The 25,211-nt window shown below is 36.6% G+C and overlaps 1 protein-coding gene and 1 pseudogene across 9 annotated transcripts in view; one reads left to right on the top strand and one right to left on the bottom strand.

The window, feature by feature from the left end:
• Positions 1-25,211, bottom strand: part of RALYL (RALY RNA binding protein like) — a 722,957-nt gene that overhangs the window by 94,546 nt on the left and 603,200 nt on the right. For 6 of the 9 annotated variants that reach the window (XM_054498886.2, XM_054498887.2, XM_054498885.2 and 3 more), the window contains one exon: positions 25,046-25,078. The exons of the other annotated variants lie outside the window; for them this stretch is intronic. In XM_054498886.2, coding sequence (XP_054354861.2) covers positions 25,046-25,078 — 33 coding nt within the window. The remainder of the gene's footprint in view (positions 1-25,045; positions 25,079-25,211) is intronic. 9 annotated transcript variants of the gene reach the window in all.
• On the top strand, positions 352-1,257 carry LOC129042654 (glucosamine 6-phosphate N-acetyltransferase-like; annotated as a pseudogene).

The raw sequence follows: 25,211 nt of genomic DNA, 5'->3' as shown, positions 1-25,211 counted from the left end.
GTACTGATTGCTTGGCAAAAATGTTGTGACCAGAGGCTCATAGGAATCTAGTCCGATATTTCTGCTAGGAGCAATGGTTCAGTATTTGCTAACTCAGTGTTTGCTGTGACTTTACAGAATATAACTTCCACAAATAACAAGAGTCACCTGTATCTTTTAAAAGTCTTCGTACTTGATTGACAGTGTGTTTGGTTTGATTGATTGTCTAGGTCTTCCGGCTGGAAATAATCTTCCTTCAAAATTTTAAAGGCACTGAGGAGGGGCTGGGGGTTGGGAAGTGAGAGTGGGACCTGGTGTTCTGAGGGCCATGGTGGGCCTGCCTCAGGTTTATCAGACAGACTTACTGGAAAGATGAAACCTCATGAAACTCCTGTTTGACCCAAGTCTACTTAAAGAAGTGGACTGGAATCAGAATACAGCTATATATGCTCCAGTTATTTCACCAACACATCTCGCAGAAGGCTTGGTTTAAGGCCTCTTTGTCTACTGATGATATGGTTTGGCTGTGTCTCCACCTAAATCTCATCTTGAGTTGTAGCTCCCATAATCCCTGCATGTCATGGTAGGGAGCCAGTGGGAGGTAACTGAATCATGGGAGTGGGTTTTGTCCTGTACTATTCCCATGATAGTGAATAAGTCCCATGAGATCTGATGGCTTTATAAAGGACAGTTCCCCTGCACATGCTCTCTCGCCTGCCACCACATAAGATGTGCCATGTTCCTCCTTCACCTTCTGCCATGATTGTGAGGCCTCCCCAGCCACATGGAACTGTGAGTCCATTAAAACTCTTTCTCTTTATAAATTACCCAGTCTCGGGTGTTTCTTCATAGCAGTATGAAAATGGACTAATACAACTAACCTAGGGTTTTTTTTTTAAGGTAGTAGGTCAGCGAACTGCCACTGGAGTTGTCAACCTTGATAATGTATAAAGTGTTTTGAGCATACAAAGAAATCTGGGGTTCATCATGTTACAGTTGTGGAAGATGTGACTCAGTGACAGTGTTGCCATGGCAACTCTGATAGTAGAACATAAATTCATCCTTTCCTGTGCTAAGAGAGAAAGAGTAGATGTTGTTAGTAATGAATGCAGAGGAAGACAGCTTGGCAAATTGTTATCAACTTGTACTTTGCTAAGCAAGAAACTGAACTGTTATAAGATTACCCTTGAATGTCTACCACAAAATGTTGGTTTTTACAAAACATTTGGATACATTGGATCTGAAGAAAACTACATATGTCAGAATTTTCTAAAGTAAAAATCTTTTTAGAAAGACAATTATCAAAGGAGCTAATGCTACAAAGCTATACTCTCCCTGGAGTTCAAATGTTTTGTTGCCGTAGCCCAGTGACCTCCATAAATACTGGCCTGAAAAAAAATTATAATACTGCAAGTATAATGACATTTTAGAAGATTACCTTGGGCTGATGGGATATGCTGTGAATTTAGATTACAAATGAATATTATTAAGGGGATGATTTTTACCCAAAGGGATAACTTGAATCTTTTCTTGCATTGCATTTTTCTAGAGTGTGGCTTCATTTCTTGGGAGTCAAGAGTACTGACAGTAAAGAGTTCTGTATCTGCTATCTGTGCTGCTTATTTTTAAAAAGGTATACATTTAATAGGCTGTTTCTTATCACATGCATAAAATTAATTATTTTTGTTTCAAATAAACATATCTAAATACACAGAGAGGTATAATTTCCCACATATTAAGTTGGATAAATTAGTTATTATACAAATATAGTGCAGTCCAACATTTGTTGATCCTATTATGGACAAACAACCTGGCCACGCCTTTTAAAGAAGCAGAAGAAATGAAAACTAACTTACAAAATGTGAGGAGATTCAAAGTAAAACAATTTAAATGTTTTACTAAAAGTTTATATAGTTCTATGTCAATAAAAAGTACCAAGTGGCTTATCTGTGAAATATATTAATAATTTTTCATTTGTTAAAGATACCTATGAACAATTATTGCAGGACATCTAAGGTACTTTTTAATGGTAAAATTGGGAAATCTCAAAGTATGTATTTCTACTTCAATTTTTCTTTTTATCTGAAGCCTCTCTTCTGAATAACATTTTCATCAAAAAATGGAATATTACAAAATTGACTGGAATGCGATATTTAATAAAATATATTGTACTGGATTTGTCATACCGTAAAATTTTGATGGAAGCTTTTCTTTTTAATGTGGTTATAATGGCACTATTATTCTGGTAACTATCCTGTTTTGATTTTATTGATTTTAATTATTTTAAAAGTTGAAGTCAGAATTAGATACTTTACTGGCACTAATCTTGAGCATTCCATATTACAATAAGCCTATTCATGTGATCAAAAGACATTTAAAGGCATTCTTCTATTGTCTGCACGTTCTAATCTTGAAAAATTTGATGTTATTCTCACTCTGTCTTTGTATGTGGCTTTTATTCCTCTATTTAGACATTTAAGGTTTTATATACAGTAAACTGTTTTAGTTTGGGTCATCTTTCATTTATTGTGCTAAGCATATTTTATTGGAAAACTCGTATCTTTCAGTTTTAGGATATTTTCTTGTATTCTGATTGAATAATGTTGTCCTCTAAGTTTTCTCTTTGTGAAAACACTATTAGCTTGATATTGAACCCCTGGAGCAAGGGTCTGATTGTTTAAAAACCTTTTCTTCACTATTTTCTATCTGTTTATCTTTTTGATCTTTTAAGTTCATATTTCAAACTGTTATTAAATTTTTCGTTTCTGCTATAAGGTTTTTAATTTCTAAGAAGATTTTTCTTGTTCTTCATATATTCTTTTAAGTAATACTTTTAAATGTAGATACATTTTCCTATTTCTAGGGGCATTAATTATGAGTTTTTTAGTATTTTTGTTTAGTTTTGTACTCTCTATATTTCCCCTATTTCTGTGGAAATCTGATTTTCTCTGGGATTTTCTTCCATGTTAGAGTATTTCCTCAAATGTCTGGTGATTCTTTCCTTGTTGATTAGGTTATATTTCAGGGCAAGGCATCAAAAACCTGGCTGTCAGCTTTGTGAGTGTGTGTGTGTGTGTGTGTGGAGGGGGTGGGGGTGTGTTTGGGCGTATGTGTGTGGGTGGGTGTGTGGATGAGTCTGTAGATGTACATGTGGGCAGGGCTTATTGACTGGTGAGCCTCATTGGAGCATGATGATGAAGGGTCCAATAGTTTATTGTGCATGTCAAATGTCAACATTTGATTGTCTTTTGGGATGACTAATTTCCTCAGAGATGATAAACTGCTAATTCCCAAATAGAGAGCAGTCTCACACTGGCCTAATATTAAAAAATGATGACATTTTTGGTATACCCTAGTATTTTAAATTTTTCATTAAGCTACTGGTAAAATTTTATTTTCAACTGCAAAGCAAGAGCAAGAGAACAGGCTGGAGTATTAGGAACTTATGTTATTTCTGATACCCAGCAAACATTTCACATACATTAATTTTCCTTCCAATAGTGAGCTCTATTGCAAAGCAAAGAAAGCTCCTTGTTGAAGGCATGCATTTTTTTTTTCAGATTCAGGGGATACATGTGTAGTTTTGTTACTTGGGTGTATTGTAGATGCTGAGATTTGGAGTATGATTGATCCCATCACCTAGATAGTGAGCATGGTACCCAACAGTTTTTCAAACTTCCACCCTCCCTCCCTTTCCCCCTCTAGTAGTTCCTAGGTTCTGCTGGTGCCATCTTTATGTTCATGAGTAGCCAATGTTTAGCCCCTTGTTATAAGTAAGAACATTCAATATATTTGTTTTTTGTTCCTGCATTAATTGACTTTGGATAATGACCTCCAGCTACATCCATGTTGCTGCAAAGGACATAATTTTATTATTTTTAATGTCTATGTAGTATTCCATGGTGTATGTGTACCACGTTTTCTTTTTCCAGCCCACTATTGATGGACACTTAGGTTGATGCCATGTCTTTGCTATATTTTTGTTTTTTGAGATGGATCTTGCTTTATCTCCCAGGCTGGAGTGCAGTGACACAATCTTGACTCACTGCAACCTCTGCTTCCTGGGTTCAAGCAGTTCTCCTGCCTTGGCCTCCCAAGAAGCTGGGAATTACAGTCACGCACCACCACGCCCAGCTAATTTTTGTATTTTTAGTAGAGATGGGGTTTCACCATGTTGGCCAGGCTGGGCTTGAACTCCTGACCTCAGGTGATCTGCCTGCCTCGGCCTTCCAAATTGCTGGGATTACAGGTGTGAGCCACCGCACCTGGTCATGTCTTTGCTATTGTAAATAGTGCTGTGATAAACATGCAAGTGCGTGTGTCTTTTTGGTAGAACACTTTGTTTACTTTTGGATATGTACCCCGTAATGGGATTGCTGGGTTGAATGGTAGTTCTATTTTAAGTTCTTTGAAAAATCTCCGGACTGCTTTCCACAGTGGTTGAACTAATTTACATTCCCACCAACAGTGTATGAGTGTTCCCTTTTCTCCACAGCCTTGCCAACCTCTGTGTTTTTTGATTTTTTTTGTTTTGTTTTTTGATTTTTTTAATAATAGCCATTCTGACTGCAGTGAGATGGTATTTCATTGTGGTTTTGATCTGCATTTCTCTGAAGATTAGTGATGATGACCATTTACTCATATGTTTGTTGGCTGCCTGTATGTCTTCTTTTGAGAAATGTCTGTTCATGTCCTTTGCCTTCTTTTTAATGGGGTTATTTGTTTTTCTGCTTGATGATTTAAGTGCCTTATAGATTCTGGATATTAGAATTGTGTCAGATATATAGTTTGTGAATATTTTGCTCCCATTCTGTAGGTTGTCTGTCTACTTCCTTGATAGTTTCTCTTGCATGCAGAAGCTCTTGCGTTTCATTAGGCCCCACTTCTCAATTTTTGTTTTCATTGTGATTGCTTTTGGGAACTTAGCCATGAATTCTTTCCCAAGGCTGTTGTCCAGAATGGCATTTTCTAAGATTCTTATAGTTTGAGGTCTTATATTTAAATATTTAATCCAATTTGAGTTAATTTTTGTATATGGTGAAAAGTAGGGGTCCAGATTCATTCTTCTGCATATGGTTAGCCACCTATCCCAACACCATTTATTGAATAGGCAGTCCATTCCCCATCACTTATTTTTGTTGACTTTGTCAAAGATCAGATAGCTGTAGGTGTGCGGCTTTATTTCCAGGTTCTCCATTCTGTTCCATGGGTCTATTGTCTGTTTTTGTACCAGTACCATGCTGTTTTGGTTATTGTAGCCTTATAGTGTAGTTTGAAGTTGGGTAATGTAATGCCTCTGGTTTTGTTCTTTTTACTTAGGATTGTTTTGGATATTCAGGCTCTTTTTTTGGTTTCCTTTGAATTTTAAAACAGCTTTTTCTAGTTCTGAGAAAAATAATGTTGGTAGTTTGACAGGAATAGTGTTGGATCTATAGGTTGCTTTGGGCAGTCTGGCCATTTTAAAGATATTGATTTTTTCCAATTCATGAGCCATAGAATGTTTTTCCATTTGTTTGCGTCATGTATGATTTCTTTGAACAGTGTTTTGTAGTTCTCCTTGTACAGATCTCTCACCTCCTTGGTTAGATGCATTCCTTGGTTTACTTACTTATTTTTTTTTTTTGCAGCTATTGTAAATGGGATTGCATTCTTGATTTGGTTCTCAAATTGAACATTTTTGGTATATAGAAATGCTACTGATTTTTGTACACTGATTTTGTAGGCTGAAACTTTACTGAAGTGGTATATCAGTTGCAGGAGACTTTAGGTGGAATCTTTAGGGCATTCTACGTGTAAAATCATGTCATCTGTGAAGAGAGATAGTTTATTTTCCTATATGTATGACTTGTATTTTTTTCTCTTGACTGATTGCTGTGGCTAGCACTTCTAGTACCTTGTTGAATGGCAGTGCTCAGAGTGGGCATACTTGTCTTGTTCCAGGTGTTACGGGGAATGTTTCCAGTTTTTGTCTGTTCAATATGATGTTGGCGGTGGGTTTGTCACAGATGCCTCAATATTTTGAGGTATTCTCTTCTGATGGAAGGCATGCATTTTTTAAAATGAAGAAAAAATATAGAGAAGCTGAAAGAAGGAATAGGGAGAGATAAAGAAGTAGAGGGAAGAAGTAGGACAAGGAGCGAATGTGAGGAGAGAGGAAGAGAGAAGAAAAGAATGAGAGTGAGAGGAAAATAAAGAGGGGTCAAGGAGGAGAGAGAGAAAGTAAGAGAAGAAGGCAGAGGTGGGAGGGGTGAGAAAGGGAGAGGGGAGTTGAAGAAAAGTTAAAACATATTCAGGGCTTTCTAGTCTCCCTTGATATAGTCATTGTTTAATTTTCCAGGCACGTCATCCAGTGTCTCTTTAAAGACGAATGGTGCTACTACCTATTTCCAAAAAGAAACTAAACCCACCTGGCTTTGTGTGCCATTATTTACCACTTAGTCCCACAACCTTTTATTTCCTCTCTTTCAAGAGTCTTCAAGGAATGACTTATGTTACAGATATCTGTTCATTTTTATTTTATCTTCTTCAGCAGATTAGAATTCCCAAGCAATGCCTTATATTATAGACACCAACTTACTTGTTTTGTCCTGTTCATTAGATTACAACCTCCCCAAAGGCAAAGGTATAGTCTTGTCTAGGGCTTCCTGGCTTATTGGGGTAAAGAACCAAATTTTTATTTTTTATTTGAAATATTTCCAATCTATCACAGTCTGATACTTTTGTACAAAATCATACATTTCGATATCATAGCCATATAAACATGCTATACATTTTAAAATGCTTACTCCTGCTTTCTGAAATGAAATGGTAAAAACAATTCATTGATTGGCACTGCTTTACTGAATCCACTATGAGATGAAGCAGCAGTTCAGTGCACCTCGCATCTTGCTTTGCACCTACCAATATAACGTAAATGGAATTTTGCACTGAATAAATTTTATCTAAATATAACTGAATTGATATTCAAAAATAACAATAAAGATACTGGAAATAAAGTCTTGATTAGAATGAAATGGCATCATAAGATCTACTTCCTGTTTTTAACCCCTGATTTGTAGTTTGGTGGGTACTGTTAGGCAATTAACAATGCTTTTAAAAACAATGTGCATTGCATAATTTTTTGAAGACACATTGTTAGTCAAGTCTAAATGATTTTGATACTACTCTTCATCTTACATTGCCAAAATAAATGTCTAAATATTTCACTAAATTCCCTGTCAATGATGATTTGGTGTTGTTATCCTTGTAATATGGAAGGAAAGCTCAATTTTTAATCACAACAGTAGGAAACTATCCCTGTCTAGCAGGCTAGTTTAGAACAGCAACTGACATTATTATCATATAATATTTTGCACATACACAGTGCCCTTCAAATGTTGAATTGATGCACTTAATGAAATTAGACAGCTATTCTTCACAGAAAGGGCAGCAATGCTATCAAATCCTTTCTCAAGAGCTTCAAACGAAAACCTGGCAACTTAAGAAAATTAGGAATGAACGCTTTGATTTATTGGGCAATCCCTTAATTTGTGACTTGGTGGCTTTATATGGGAATTTGGAGTGCTTAGCCTGCCATGGGCTGGATAATCAAAGGCCCATGATTTACAGAACACATCTTTCAAATAACTTCTCTAGAGAACCTCACTTTTAAAAAGGCTTTCAAGACTCTTAGTATCCAGTTGGGCTATAATATACACTTAACTGAAATACCACTTGCATGATATGATAATTTAGCCAATATCTGGAAGAAATGTCTCAACAAGTGTTTCATCTTTTATATGCTTTTCATTGAAGCTAAGGGGAAACAGTAGTTGGTTGCCTAACACTGAATAAAACTACAGGCACATTATTTCATTTTGAAGTTGAATGTGGCCAGCAGCTTCTAATGGTATATTTTGAATGTGATCTAGTGAAATTTTTACTAAGGAAATAAGGTTTCTAAAAACATGAAACATTTGAGGATCGACTTTTCATTTTAATATCTACCTTAGTTAGCATGCCAAAATATAGCCACTCAATGCATTTTTTCTTCCTGATAAGCTCTTAAAGTATAAGTGATGTGTGGCTTTTGCTAATAGTTGGCAGCTATTGATTATACTGTGATAGCTGACTTGTTCTGCAGAATAAAGTAGAAAATCCTTTTGAATCAAAAAGCATGTCTGTACTTTGAAAATGTCATTAAAAGCGTTGAAAAGGTCACATTTTGAGATTGATGAAATAAAGATCAGTCATTCCTGGCTGGATGAACAGAATGTGATTGGGAAATGAGGCTTTAAAACTTTTGCTAGCACTTTTATAGTGCAAATCTGGGATTCACAATGGCTCTAAAAGCAATAAATAACTTTTTACATATAAGATTATTTTCCTGAATAATTAAAGCTATTATTTAGACATTCAAGTGCAGGTGAAACTCAGAAGAAAACATGAGGTGTTAAGATACATGAAATTGCCAGCTTTGTAAGCAAAAGTCCCAGACTGGACTCCATTCCAAAATGGCTACCAATATTCTGTGTTTATTTATGGAGATATCATCATGTCTCTGTATCTCACTTATTCAGTATTAAATGAGTGATGATATCTATTTTGTCTTTATGAGAATCAGTAAAGATTCATTGAAGAACACAAAATAAAGGATAGTCAATACTTTGAACTGTCTGAAATAAATGCTGTTTAAACTGCCAAAAAATATTTAGATAATCAAGTATTATTTAATTGAAAATTCAGTCTTCAGTATATTTAATGGAGCTAAAACAAAGAGAAATGAGTTCTCTTCAAGTAAGCTTAATTAGCTTCCTTTGAGATGAGTTGAAGGTAGCCGAGTGAAATCAAAGCACTTATTTTGCATTATTTTTAGTGATTATTTTCAGGACTGATATTAAAAGTATATGAAACTAAGATCTTATTTTAAATTGAAGCAATAACAACTCTCCTCGTGCAGTGTTGATTTTACATATGACATCTAACCTTAGCCACCATTTCTATTTTATTCATATACACATTCAGTAAATATATCTTTCAACAGTCTGACTATATGATTACCCTTTCCAATGTGGCTTGACACCTTAAAAAACTCATATTCCAATGAGAACACATGGACACAGGGAGGGGAACATCTCACCCCGGGGCCTGTCAGGGAGTAACGGGAAAGGGGAGGGAGACCATTAGGACCATTAGGACATACCTGCTGCATGCGGGACTTAAAACCTACATGACAGGTTGATAGGTGAAACAAACTATCATCGCACATGTATACCTATGTGACAAAGCTGCATGTTCAGCACATGTATCCCAGAACTTAGAGTAAAATTAAAAAAAACAAAACAAAACAAAACAAAATTCATGTTCCTTGAAAACAGTACTGGTAACAATAAGGAAACAGTGCTGGCTGTGTACATTAATACACCTCCCAAAGCTTTGTTGGTTTTAAATGTGATTCTGAAACATCACTTAAGGTTAGTTCTTTCCCATGAGTGAGAGCTTATGCATGTCAAGTTTACTGATTCATTTTCTTATGTAGAAATATTTGATGTCTACAAATTAGTTTGTCTAATTTAGAGTTGCATGCTATGAAGTGGTCATAAATCCTTCATAGATTTTAAAGGGTTTCTCATAAGACTTGCTTTTTAAAAATAAATAAATGGTGAGGATTGCTACAACCAAGAGTTCAGAGGGTACAGTTAGATTATTTAGAGAATATTATTCAAATTACAATTTTGACAACATTTTATCTTAGAAACAGCCTAAATGACATCAAGTTTGTTATTAGGTTGAGTGGATTTAATGATTGAACAGGTTTTCTCGCTCTCTAATTTTTAAATTCCACTTTTTAAATTCTGTAATTTATTGTGATGAAAGATCTCATCAAAATTTTTTTGGGGTGGGGTTGCCTATGATATATAACGATACCAATTTTTGAAGTAAAACTGATATGAATTGTGATATTGGGTTTAATGTGACGCTTTATTATATGAACAAATTAGATAGTGGTGGAAGTGCTGATAACACTCTTTTGAAATATCATCAGCTATAAAGTACTGCACCACTGCTTTCTTTATAAGCAGAACTTAAATAAATCTATTTAATGATCCTATACATTTTCCTCCCTCCATGTAACACTATATTGCTGCCTGCTATAACCTGCAATTGCTTCCTTTTCCCCAAGGAGAACATTTTGCTGAAGAAATAAAAGCCATTTCAGGCACAATCAGCCGCTCTGTTTCTTAAGCCATTTTTTTAATTGTAAAAGACTGAGGGAGACTCTTTTTGATGACTCTACTATATTTTACTATTGAACAGTAATGAGCTCCTACTTCTTAAAAATGCATCCAGGAGCCCATGAATTCAACACACCACTGTCAAAATACGCACATACATGATTGATTACCCAATTTATTGGTGATATTGTATATGCCATCATAGTGCAGTTTAAATGATTTTGACAAGTACAGAAAAGTGTCATTGACAGGTGCAGAAATAAATGATGGGTTTAAGCTTTCAAATGTTTTTACAGCATTTCACTGACTGGCAGGTTGATAAATTAAAATTACAGTTGTAGCATCAGGCCTGAAAGCACAACTGCTTTAGATTACAAAAATAGCGCTGTGGAAACTTTGTGTACTCTCCAGAGAAGTAGCCTGGAGGGCTTTGGGGAAAAAAATGAAGCAAATGCAGTTGGTAAAGAAATCATTAATTTTGTGGTAGCACTGTCTGAGTCTAAAAAAAAATGCGAAAAAGTAGATTTTTAGAAGAAAATTCGCTTTATCTCCTTATCCCTTTTTCCCTGCAGACATAGAGAAAATTGAAACCGCATCATCAAAAGACAGGCATTGAATTGGCCATTAGTAATTCCATGATGTTAGATGGGCATATTTAAAGCTTGGGGACAATTTCTCGTTAACCTTCCCTTAGTTTCAACACTACGCATGGATTTTAGCTTGTCATACTGTCACCATGATCCCATCAAGTCTAACTGAGAAAACTTTAAGACATCACTCACTCACTGATTTTGACATTCTTAAAGAAAATGCTATTTCATCAGGCATTTTCTTTACATTCTTATTTCATTCTATTCAAGTCCTGCATCTTTTCAAGTCATGCCTGAATTTCTGCAACTGCTTTATAAGTGGCTCACTTTGGATAATATCACTCTTCAGTTAAAAGCAAAACAGCCAAGCAGGTATACATCATTGAATGGCTCCACTTCACCCATAGAATAAGCAGAAAGCTCCTTGTATTAGGATAATTTCTCAATACAGATTCTCCCTGAATTTGCCAATCTTATCTTTTGTCTTTTCCTGAATCTTCCTAGCTCACTAGACTGGAATGTCTGATACGCTGGGTACGGTGCCTTCTCTGCTGCCACTCATCCAACTCTGTCTCCCAGGAATTCCATTTTAATAGCTCCTTATTGAATTCTTACCTCACCTTGAAGAAAAACTCAGGTCCTACTTTTGTCTTGGAAATTTTCCTAGTAATCTGACCAGTTTCTTTAACTTCTCAATTCCTAAATGCTTGATAGACAGCTATCATTTGATGGCATTAATATAAATCTGTTTTTGCTTTTATGTGCTCTACTACCAACCATCCCTAAATCAGTATTGCTTTCCCTCTTTCATGTTCCTATTATTAAAGTTTTTAATATTGTACTCCATATTTTATATCACTCTAAGTACAGCCTGGAATTGTCTTCCTGTCTTCAGGCTGCTGTTTTGCTTTTTCTTGTCTCTCTTCCTCAATGATCTCCCCTAGTAAGGCAGTCTGTCACTCCTGTGCTGATTTCACTCTCTTCTGAACTGAGAATTGGATTCTCTTAACACTTCCAAAATATTCAGGCCTTTGGATTCAATTGGTTAACATTTCTGTGATTCAGTGAAACTTTACAAAAGATCTATAATATAACTTAATTGCTGCACAGAATGTTTTTAATAATTGGTATTTATTTCCTGTTTATTATGTGTCAGACACTAAGTATTATCTCATTCATAACAGCTGTTAAGAGTTAGTTATGACCCAGCATGATGGTTCATGCCTGTAATCCCAGCACTTTTGGAGGATGAGGTGGGAAGACTGCTAGAAATCAGGAGTTTAAGACCAGCCTGTCCAACACAGTTTCTTGAAAAGATAAGAATAAGCCAGGTGTGGTGGCTCATGCCTACAGTTCCAGCTACTTGGGAAGCTGAAGAGGGAGGATCACTTGAGCCTGGGAGGTTGAGGCTGCAGTGACTGTGATTGCACCACTGCACTCCAACCTGGGAGACAGAGTAAGACCCTGTCTCAAAAGAAATTACTAAATAATAATAATAATAGTAATAATAATAATAATAATAATAATAAAAGATTAGTTACTACCTTAAGTGAGCAAATGGAGACTCAGGAAAGTTAAACAAATTGCTAAAGCCATCTATCTAGGAAGTGACAGAATAGGATTCAGAGGAAGGAAATCAAATCACAGAACTTGGGCTCTTAAAGCAAGTGGCTAATACTATAATAATATATAGCATCTGTTACTAAATATGAGGTTTCCTACAAAACCTGGATAAATGTAAAATAGTGTGAATCTTTAACCTAATAAGAATGTCAAGGTTTAATAAAGTTTTCATAACAGCAGAAGTATATTGAAGATCTAAATTCTACTTCAAGACTGGAAAGAAAAGGGAGAAAATAACCCTCAAGGAAAATGGGGTCGCAAACTACAGCTGTTAGCAATTATAAGGTCATTTTTGGATTCAGGGCAAGCTTTGTTGCCCTGACAGTATTTACTCTCTCTTGTTTAGATTTAGTAGAATAGATTCTGTGCATCTCAAAGGACTTAGGAGATCCAGGCTTGGTTGGTCCATGCTTAGCTCACGCATAGTCAGTGCTTCAATAGAGATAAATATAATAATTCTGATATTTTTATCATTGATGTATTCTTTTTTCTTATTTCTTTTTATAATTTTAAATTTTCTAATGTTAACTTTAGTGGGTGTATAGTAGGCATATACATTTGTGGGGTACATGAGATATTTTCACACAGGTATGCAATGTGTAATAATCACATCAGGGAGAACGTGGTATCCATTCTCCCAAGCATTTATGCTTTGTGTTACAAACAATCCAATTACACTCTTATAGTTACTTAAGATGTACAATTATGTTATTATTGACTATAGTCACCCTGTTGTACAATCAAATAGGTCTTACTCATTCTTTCTAATTTTTTTTTGTATCCATTAACCATACCCCCGGCCCCTGACCCAGTGACGTATTCTTGAAGATCTTCCAACCAAACCTGGGAAATAATATATTGTGAGATAAGTCAATATAACTTTTAAATTGTTCTGAGTTATTTAAATTATTCTGATACAGTGAACAAAATCTAAAGTTTTTTTTACCCATGTAATAAGCATCCTCATATAAAGCTACTTATGAAAAAATTCATCAAATGAAAAATTGGTATAAATTGATATTTAATTTCAAAATACAACTAATTCATATTAAAGTCTTCTTAAAAAGTTCAACTTCATGCTGAAGAAGAAGAAGAAATACTTCATGTGGACAGTTTCCTTTGGTGCTGTGAGTGTATGCTCACAGCATACACTCACAGTGGCTCAGTGTCTGCAAGGTATCAACAGTCAGTGCTTGAAGAAACTTCATGCATTTTTTGACATGTTACTTTAAAATGAAAATCTCAGTCTTCAAATGAAGGATCTTTGAGTCCTTCTCATTTGTATATTCCATTAAAAAGTTGTAAATAACTTTTTCAAGGCAAGACTGGTTTTAAACTAAGATTTATATATTAGAATCTTAATTGGGATGATCACTCTGTGCTTATTCACCTTTCTTTTCTTTTCTTTTTTTCTTTTTTTTTTTTGAGACGGAGTCTCTCTCTGTCGCCAGGCTGGAGTGCAGTGGCACGATCCCAGCTCACTGCAACCTCTGACTCCCCGGTTCAAATGATTCTCCTGCCTCAGCCTCCCGAGTAGCTAGGATTACAGGTGTACGCCACCACGTCCAGCTAATTTTTATATTTTTAGTAGAGCTGGGGTTTCACCATGTTGGCCAGGATGATCTGGATCTCCTGACCTCATGATCTGCCTGCTTGACCTCTCAAAGTGCTGGGATTCCAGGCATGAGCCACCACGCCTGGCCTTATTCACCTTTCTAAATGCAAACTTGATGCCTGTTTTCTCTCAGCTTATTTCCACGATCAGATTCTATCTATCTGATGCAGCATTGAAAGGAAGCATTCTCCTAGAAGAATTTTATTATGTTAATTGCTCTAAGATATAATGTTTCAAGGATGATTGGAATATGAGCCCCCAAACTTAAGCCCTCCATTAAAAAACAAGGTTGCTTAACATCTTAAAAAATGTTAAGATGGGCAAGAATTTTAATATTCCAATTTATTTTATAAATATATTTTATTTATAATATAAAATATTCAATATTGTGTATTTATAATAAATTTAAATATATTTAATAAATATATAAATAGTAAATATATAATATACTTATAATAGTTTTAAATAGAAAATATTAATATTTAATAAACAGATATTTATTAAACATTGAATTTATATTATTTAATATTTTGAAGTTTAAAATTCATTATGATCCCAGCCTTAGGTCTAAGATGACATCAGAATGAATTTATATGTACTTTGGCATAGGCAGTGTGCAGGCTTCCATGGCATATATTCTGGGCTCTTTGCATCTATCCTGGACTCTGTTGAGTAAACTCCAGGATAGTTCTAGTTCAATGTGGCGGCCTCCACCACATGCATTTAAAACAGGGAGGGATTATGGGACATTACATTTCAAAGATTTTCTGAAGGGACTCCAGAGATGATAAGTGTTTACAGTGACAACCTGTGCATGTGTGTATGGAAAACAATGGAGGGGGATGAAAGCACCTTGTAGATGATGGCTCCCAGGCCCCACTGGTATCAGAATCACCTAGGTAGCATTGGAAAACACTGCATCTGTTGATCTACCTGCACAAACAGAATCACACTTTGGGATGAGCTTTCATGCCTCATTCTAGGTGTATTAGAGGGAAACTACATTAAATGAACAAAGAAGTAACAGGTTTTTTCCCCCCCTCAATGACATTATTTTAGAAATCATTTCCTGGTGTATATGAAGAAAGTTCTTTTTATATCATATATATAGTTGCATATCATATATATAGTTGCAGATCAGAGACCTGAGATTTCACTCAACTTCTTTTCACAACTCCATGATCTTTCTCGGTAAGGAAATAATTTCTTGTAACTTTCTTTGACAGTTTTTTTTCCACTGCAGTATTCAGCTTGGGTCTATGTTGTGACCAAACAATTTTATTTATTTCAAAATTAGTACAGCACATTTATCCAGGGAAGAATTTGGCTCCCCAATTTATATTAAGATGAGATACATATTAAAAATGTATCAATATTTCTACTTAAAAAATTTAAATGACAATTACTAGTATTCATCATTAAAATCTGAAACCTCTGTACTCATATTGCTTGATAACTCATTTCATGACAATTTTTATCTTTCCCCATTATAATAACTTCTGTTGGTTTTTATAATGAAACTTCTTTTGTTTTTTATAATGTAACTCAAAGCACTGCCTATAAAAATGGAGATTTATTCTATGAACTATTTTAAAGCTTTCTGATTGACTCTTTAGAACATGGTACATAAATATACCTTCCAGAATTGTAATAATAGCTAACATTTATGAGCAATTCTCATGTGTCGAAAACTGTGCTAAATGTTTGACATAAATTATCTAAATCTTTTAATCTCTGTTTCGCAAACAAGAACCTGAAGCTTGGGAGTTTAAGTGGAGACATGGATGAAGCTGGAAACCATCGTTCTCAGCAAACTATCGCAAGGATAAAAAACCAAGCACTGCATGTTCTCACTCATAGGTGGGAATTGAACAATGAGAACACTTGGACACAGGAAGGGGAACATCACACACTGGGGCCTATCGTGGGGTGGGGGGAGGGATAGCATTAGGAGATACAACTCATGTAAATGATGAGTTAATAGGTGCAGCACACCAACCTGGCACATGTATACATATGTAACAAACCTGCACGTTGTGCACATGTACCCTAGAACTTAAAGTATTAAAAAAAAAAAAAAGTAATTGCCTAAACTAAGGCATCTAGCTTGTAAGTGTCCAAGACTATGAGGGTGTGAAAGCAACTTTCACCAGTGCATATTAACAAATACTTTAAGACACTGACAGGCAGTGGACTGAAGCATGCAATATTTAGCAGTGATTTATTCATTAATATAATTCACACATTTTTATTGAACATAGAATTAAAATTAATGTGAGTGAGGTGTGCTGTGGACAAATTCAATGTTACATACTCACATGTCAACTGACATAATAAACCATATACCATGCACTTATTCTGACATGTGACTATGGGTTAAAAGTCATAAATTTGATCATCACAGAGGAATGGGAGGCAGGACTAGACTGCAGTTCCCACTCGGACAGACAGAGCAGCGTGCAGAGGCTCGCATGGTGAATTTTAGCTCCAGATCAACTGCAAGAATGAACCAGCAATCCCAGGAGGACCCACAGACCCTCTGAAGGAGGCAGAGTGCTCCTGCAGGACCCAGGAGACATCCCAAATACTGTGAGTGCCCCAACTGCGGAAGTGGGAAAGGGAGATCCTCCTCTCCCAAAAACACACCCGCCACTGGAGAAACTGAAGGTCTGTTTGCGGCAGAAAAGTTTCTGACCTTATCTGGAGCTGAGTCCATTTCAAGAGCTGAGCGAAATACAGGGGTAGAGGAAGCAGTGGGAAAGGCCCTGGGAGCTCGCTGGGTCTTCAAGCAGGCCATTCCTGCCTGGCACCACAGGGATCCATCAGGAGGGTGGCCAGAGGAGCAGGGGAAAAACACCACAGGCAGAAGGAAATCTCCAGCTGAACTTTGTAACAACTTAAAAGGCGCAAGAAGCCTCCTGGCCAAAACTCAAGGGAGAGTGGGAATCCAGTGTGCAGACTCCACAGGCTGGGGAAGAACCAAACCCTTTTCTTTTGCAGCTGGGAGGCAGGTAGCCTGGGGCAAGTTCTCAAGCCTGGCTCACCCACTGCCTGCAAACCAACTTGGGGCTGTTAGCAGGGACATGGTGGGAGTGAGACCTGCCCTTTGGTTTACATGGGAGCTGGTTAAGCCCTGTGACTACCAGTTTTCTCCCACTTCTCTGACAACCTTCATGACTCAGAAGAGGCAGCCATAATCCTTCTTGACCTGGGAACCTCATCCCCATCCCCCAGAGCAGCCACAGCAAGACCCATCGAAGGAGAGCCTGAGCTCGGACATGCCTAGCCCTGCCCCCACCTGATGGTCCTCCCCTACTCACCCTGGTAGCTGAAGACAAAGGGCATATAATCTTGGGAGTTCTAGGGCCCCACCCACCATTGGTTCCTCTCCATACTACCACAGCTGATGCTCCCTGGAAAGTGCCACCTCCCAGCAGAAGGCCAACCACCACAAAAATAGAGCATTAAACCACCAAAGCTGAGAACGCTGACAGAGTCCATTTCATCACAGGACTCTGCAGACGACCCCCAGTACCAGCCTGGAGCTGGGTGGACTTGCTGGGTGGCTAGACCCAGAAGAGGGACAACAATCACTGTAGTTCGGCTCACAGGAAGCCACATCCACAGGGAAAGGTGGAGAGTACTACATCAAGGGAACTCCCTGTGGGACAAAAGAATCTGGACAAAAGCCTTCAGCCCTAGACCTTCCCTCTGACAGAGCCTACCCAAATGAGAAGGAACCAGAAAACCAACTCTGGTAATATGACAAAAAAGGCTCTTTAACACCCCCCAAAATCACACTAGTTCACCAGCAATGGATCCAAACCAAGAAGAAATCCCCGATTTACCTGAAAAAGGGTTCAGGAGGTTAGTTATTAAGCTAATCAGGGAGGCACCAGAGAAAGGCAAAGCCCAATGCAAGGAAGTCCAAAAAGTGAAGGGAGAAATATTCAAGGAAATACATAACATAAAGAAACAATAAAAAATTCAGGAAACACTGGACACACAGAAATGCAAAATGCTCTGGAAAGTCTCAGCAATAGAAATGAACAAGTAGAAGAAAGAAATTCGGAGTTCAAAGACAAGGCCTTCAAATTAAACCAGTCCAACCATGACAAATAAGAAAGGATAAGAAAATATGAACAAAGCCTCTAAGAAGTCTGGGATTATGTTAAATGACCAAACCTAAGAATAATCGGTATACCTGAGGAAGAAGAGAAATCTAAAAGTATGGAAAACATATTTGGGGGAATAATCGAGGAAAACTTCCCTGGACTTGCTAGAGAACTAGACATCTAAATACAAGAAGCACAAAGAACACCTGGGAAGTTCATCACAAAAATATCATCACCTAGGCACACTGTCATCAAGTTATCTAAAGTTAAGATGAAGGAAAGAATCTTAAGAGATGTGAAACAGAAGCACCAGGTAACCTACAAAGGAAAACCTATCAGATTAACAGCAGATTTCTCAGCAGAAACACTACAAACTAGAAGGGATTGGGGTCCTATCTTCAGCCTCCTTAAACAAAACAATTATCAGCCAAGAATTTTGTATCCAGCGAAAGTAAGCATTATATATAAAGGAAAGATACCATCTTTCTCAGACAAACAAATGCTGAGAGATTTGGCAGTACCAAACCACCACTACAAGAATTGCTAAAAGGAGCTCTAAATCTTGAAACAAATCCCGGAAACGCATCAAAACAGAACCTCTTTAAAAAGCATAAATCACACAAGAACTAGAAAACAAAAATATAAGTAAAAAAGGAAAAAACAAAAAACAAAACCAAGGTACGCAGGCAACAAATAGCATGATGAATGCCACAGTACCTCACATCTCAATACTAAACATTGAATGTAAATGGCCTAAATGCTTTGCTTAAAAGATACAGAACTGCAGAATGAATAAGAACTCACCAACCAACTCACTGCTGCCTTCAGGAGACTCACCTGATACTTAAGGACTCACATAAACTTAAAGTAAAGGGGTGGAAAAAGGCATTTCATGCAAATGGACACCAAAAGTGAACAGGGTTAACTATTCTTATATCAGACGAAACAAACTTTAAAGCAACAGCAGTTAAAAGAGACAAAGAGGGACATTATATAATGGTAAAATACCTTGTCCAACAGGAAAATATCACAATCCTAAACATATATGCACCTAACACTGGAGCTTCCAAATTTATAAAACAATTACTAATAGACCTAAGAAATGTGATAGACAGGAACACAATAATAGTGGGGAACTTCAGTACTCCACTGACAGCACTAGACAGGTCATCAGACAGAAAGTCAACAAAGAAACAATGGATTTAAACTTTACCTTGGAACAAATGGTCTTAACAGATATATACAGAACATTTCATCCAACAACTGCAGAATACACACATTCTATTCAACAGTGCATGGGACTTTCTAAAACATAGGCCATACGACAGGCCATAAAATGAGCCTCAATAATTTTAAGAAAATTGAAATTATATCAAGCACCTCTCAGACCACAGTGGAATAAAAGTGGAAATCAACTCCAAAAGGAATCTTCAAAACATTGCAAATACATTGAAATTAAATAGGCTGCTCTGGAATGGGCATTGAGTCAAAAACAAAATTAAGATGGAAATTTAAAAATTCTTTGAACTGAATGATAATAATGACACAACCTATCAAAACCTCTGGGATACAGCAAAGGTGGTGCTAAGAGGAAAGTTCATAGCCCTAAATGCCTACATCAGAAAGACTGAAAAAGCGCAAACTGACATTCTGAGGTCACATCTCAAGGAACTAGAGAAACAAGAACAAACCAAAACCAAACCCAGTAAAAGAAAGGAAATAACCAAGATCAGAGCAGAACTAAATGAAATTGAAACAAAAAGAAATAATACAAAAGATAAATGAAACAAAAAGCTAGTTCTTTGAAAAGATAAATACAACTGATAGACCATTAGCAAAATTAACCAAGGAAAGAGAGAAAATCCAAATAACCTCATTAAGAAACGAAACAGGAGGTATTATAACTGACACCACTGAAAAACAAAAGATCATTCAAGGCTACTGTGAACACCTTTATGCACATAAACTAGAAAACCTAGAAGAGATGGATAAATTCCTGAAAAAATACAATCCTCTTGGCTTAAATCAGGAAGAATTAGATACCCTGCACAGACCAACAACAAGCAGGGAGATTGAAATGGTAATTTAAAAATTACCAACAAAAAAATGTCCAGGACCAGACGGATTCACAGCAGAATTCTACCAGACATTCAAAGAAGAATTGGTACCTATCTTTTGACGCTATTCCACAAGATAGAGAAAGAAGAAACCCTCCCTAATTTATTCTATGCAGCCAGCATCACCCTAATACCAAAACCAGGAAAGGACATAACCAAACAAGAAAACTACAGACCAATATTCTTGATAAACATAGATGCTAAAATCCTTAACAAAATACTAGCTAACTAAATCCAACAACATACCAAAAAGATAACCCACCATGATCAAGTAAGCTTCATACCAGGGATGCAGGGATGGTTTAACATATGCAAGTCAATAAATGTGATATACCACATAAATAGAATTAAAAATAAAAATCACATGATAACCTCAATAGATGCAGAAAAAGCATCTGACAAAATCCAGCATCCTTTTATGGTTAAAACTCTCATCCCTCAATGTAATAAAAGCCATCTATGAAAAACCCACAGCCAACATAATACTGAATGAGGAAAAGCTGAAAGCATTCCCTCTGAGAACTGGAACAAAATAAGGATGCCCACTCTCACCACTCCTATTCACATAGCACTGGAAGTCCTAGCCAGAGCAACTAGACAAGAAAAAGAAATAAAGGGCACCTAAATTGATAAAGAGGAAGTAAAACTGTCACTGTTTGCTAACAATATGATTGTTTTCCTTGAAAACCCTAGAGACTCCTCCAGAAAGCTCCTAGAATGGATAAAAGAATTCAGCAAAGTTTCTGGGTACAAGATTAATGTACACAAATCAGTAGTTCTGCTACACATCAACAGCGACCAAGCTAAGAATCAAATAAAAAATGCAATCCACTTTACGATGGCTGCAAAAAAATTTAAAATACTTAGGAATATACCTAACCAAGGAGTCAAAAGACCTGTACAAGGAAGACTACAAAACACTGCTGAAAGAAATCACAGATGACACAAACAAATGGAAACACTTCCCATGTTCATGGATGGGTAGAATCAATATTGTGAAAATGACCACACTGCCAAAAGCAATCTACAAATTCAATGCAATCCCAATCAAAATACCATCATCATTCTTTACAGAATTAGAAAAAAACAATTCTAAAATTCATATGGAACCAAAAAAGAGCCCGTATAGCCAAAACAAGACTAAGCAAAAAGAACAAATCTGGAGGCATCACACTACCTGATTTCACACTATATTATAAGGACATAGTCACCAAAACAGTGTGGTACTGGTATAAAAATAGGCACATAGACCAATGGAACAGAGAAGAGAACCCAGAAATAAACCTAAATACTTACAGCCAAATGATCTTCGACAAAGCAAACAAAAACATAAAGTGGGAAAAGGACACCCTATTCAACAAATAGTACTGGGATAATTGGCAAGCCACATGTAGGAGAATGAAACTGGATCCTCATCTCTCACCTTATACACAAATCAACTCAAGATGGATTAAAGACTTAAATCTCAAACCTGAAACTATAAACATTCTAGAAGATAACATTGGAAAAACGCTTCTGGACATTGCCCTAGATTTCATGACCAAGAACCCGAAAGCAAATTCCACAAAAACAAAGATAAATAGTTGAGACTTAATTAAACTAAAGAGCTTTTGCATGGCAAAAGGAAGAGAGTGAACAGACAACCCACAGAGTGGGAGAAAATCTTCACAATCTATACGTCTGACAAAGGACTAATATCCAGAATCTACAATGAACTCAATCAAATCAGTAAGAAAAATACAAACATCCCATCAAAAAGTGGGTTAATTACATGAATAGACAGTACTCAAATGAAGATATACAAATGGCCAAGAAACATATGAAAAAATGCTTAACATCACTAATGATCAGGCAAATGCAAATCAAAACCACAATGCAATACTAGCTTACTTCTGCAAGAATGGCCATAATCAAAAAATCAAAAAACAGTAGATGGTGGAGTGGATGCAGTGAACAGGGAACACTTCTACGCTGCTGGTGGGAATGTAAACTAGTAAAACCACTATGGAAAACAGTGTAAAGATTCCTTAAAGAACTAATAGTAGAACTACCATTTGATCCAGCAATCCCACTACTGGGTATCCACCCAGAGGAAAAGAAGTCATTCTATGAAAAAGATACTTGCACATGCATGTTTATAGCAGCAGAATTCGCAATTGCAAAATCATGGAACCAACTCATATGCCCAACAATCAAAGAGTGGATAAAGAAATTGTGGTGTATATTTATATGATGGAATACCAATCAGCCATAAAAAGAAACAAATTAACGGTGTTTGCAGTAACCTGGATGAGACTGGAGACTATTATTCTAAGTGAAGTAACTCAGGAATGGAAAACCAAACATTGTATGTGTTCACTGATAAGTGGGAGCTAAGCTATGAGGATGGAAAAGCATAGGAATGATACAATGGACTTTGGGGACTTGGTTGCGGGGGAAGGTTGGGAGGGGAATGAGGGCTAAAAGACTACAAATATGATGCAGTGTATACTGCTTGGGTGATGGGCGCACCAAAATCTCACCAATCACCACTAAAGAACTTACATCTTCTCACTGAAAAAGGTAGCAGAGAGATACATACATGCTTTTATTTTTTTGAGACAGGGTCTCACTTTGTTGCCTACGCTGGAGTGAAGTGGTGTGATCTCGGTTCATTGTAGCCTGGACCTCCTGGGCTCAAATGATCCTCCCGCCTCAGCCCCCCAGGTGGCTAGGACTACAGGCACGGCACCACGGCCAGCTAATTTTTGTAATTTTTTGTAGAGATGATGTTTCACCATGTTGTCCAGCTTGGTCTTGAACTCCTGAACTCAAGTGAGTCGCCCACTTTAGCATACATACTTTTGGACAATCTTATTTAAAATAATTTTCTTGAGGGAACAGAAACATTTAGCTATAAATTAAAATATCCATTCAGCAGAATCATTTGGGTTGCCTTTCACACCACTTTACTTTTAAGACATAAGCAATATCTTATGTGTGCCATGCTAATTTTCCCACTTTGAGCATTTGCTGAGTGATACATTATTATTTTTTTTTTTTGGAAAGTTTTTCTCAGGGTTCTAATACTCAGTGCTAAACTCTTGATAAATTTAAAACAAAGATTACTTAGGGTCTGCCTTTTAAAACAGAAGTATGCAATAAAAAAGGAATTCCATCTCATAATAGCCAGGAGAACAGTAAAGGCTGCACAGAAACTGCATGAAGTGAGGCGTGAAGAGAAGCTATTTCAAGCCTTTTGACTTGAGGGCAGATACATATGCATTCAAACTAAAAGATTTCTTCAGGTGTAGAGATTTTTAACAATAGGAGCTGATGATCAACATAGGGAAAAAAGCATGCTTTATCACTTCTTTTGGGCCAGACCAACTCGACCTTTCATTTTCCACGTAGTCTTCAAATAAATGCATATATTCCATTTTTTGTCTTCCACATCCCCTAACAATTATTTTGATTTCCATGATTTGAGTGGCTTTCTGAAAAGCTTTTATGAAGAGTGGAAAGGAATTGGGAACCATGTTGTTGAATGATTGGTAGAAATATTCAATGACCATGTACAAAGTAATAAAAGAAAATTGATCTGGTCCCTTAAAAATCTAACCCCATTCCATGTTTCTGGTCATTAAGCATCAGTACTGTGGCTGCCTATATATGACAGCTTTTTTTCCCTTATCAAATATAGCATGATTTCTCTAGGCAAGACATTGGATTTTTCACCACTTTTTCATACAATATCATCTATAATATTGAAAGTGCAAAAGTCCTTTCATAATACACTTTAATATGTTAGTCAAAGGAGTATTTGATGAGATACAAACAACATTGCTTATTCTTAGTTTGAAATGCCTAAAAATAGAACATGTGCACTCGTGTCAAAAACATATTGTTGTTATTATTTTATTACTATTACTTTTTGGGAGAGAGTCTTGCTCTGTCACCCAGGCTGGAGTGCAGTGGTGTGATCTTGGCTCACTGCAACTTCCACCTCCCAGGTTCAGGCAATTCTCCTGCCTCAGCCTCCCAAGTAGCTGGGATTACAGGCATGTGCCACCATGCCCAGCTAATTTTTGTATTTTTAATAGAGACGGAGTTTCACTATGTTGCCCAGGCTGGTCTTGAGCTCCTGACCTCAGGTAATCCACCCACCTCCCAAAATGCTAGGATTACAGGCATGAACCACCGCGCCCGGCCAACAATATATTATTCTTAAAGATACGTATTGTGACTAAGGAGGATACCATCAGAGCAGGCAAGCATTCGTCTTATCTAAATTTGCCTCAGGGTTCCTCAGCTTTGGGTGCAAAGAAGCAGTCAATGTGAGTGAACTGGAGAAATTAAAGTGAAATGAGAGCTAAGGAGAAAAGATAGATATTGATTGTGAAGACAGACTTATGGAAGTGGGTGAAGAAACTGAATAGAGTAGATTGAAAGAAATGGAGAGTGGCAATGGGTAGACAGGCTTGGAATGGTGAAGCTATGGCTCAGAGGAATTTTTAAAACCAACCTGAGTATATTTTTACATGAAGAGAATATGGATGATCACTGTGTACTTTGTTTAGCCTTTATGGAAGATATAGGATTTCATATATATTCATTAGCTGCATTTCTGAGGTCACAGTACAACCGAGGGAGCATTTTAGTTAAGTCTTTATAAAACATAGATAGCAATGTTGCATGCAATGATATGTTATGATTTTAAATATGATGTTAAATGACTGAAAATACCATCTCAGAAGTTCTTGGTAATTTGAATTAAATAATTAATACTTAAAGTATTTAAATATATACTTACCCAACAGACAGGAAAGGTTCCTTTGATTCAAGTCTATGAAAAAATATGAAAATTTTCTTTTAATATAACAATTTGCTGTATATTCAAAAATTGCTTTTACATGAACCTGACAAAATTATTATACTTGTTTGGATGAAAATGCATAATGTAGCACTGGTAAAAAGCT

This window comes from Pongo pygmaeus, chromosome 7 (assembly GCF_028885625.2).
Source record: "Pongo pygmaeus isolate AG05252 chromosome 7, NHGRI_mPonPyg2-v2.0_pri, whole genome shotgun sequence".
Taxonomy (NCBI): domain Eukaryota; kingdom Metazoa; phylum Chordata; class Mammalia; order Primates; family Hominidae; genus Pongo; species Pongo pygmaeus.
The sequence above is the reverse complement of the archived record's forward strand: the minus strand, read 5'-3'. Positions and strand labels throughout refer to the sequence as shown.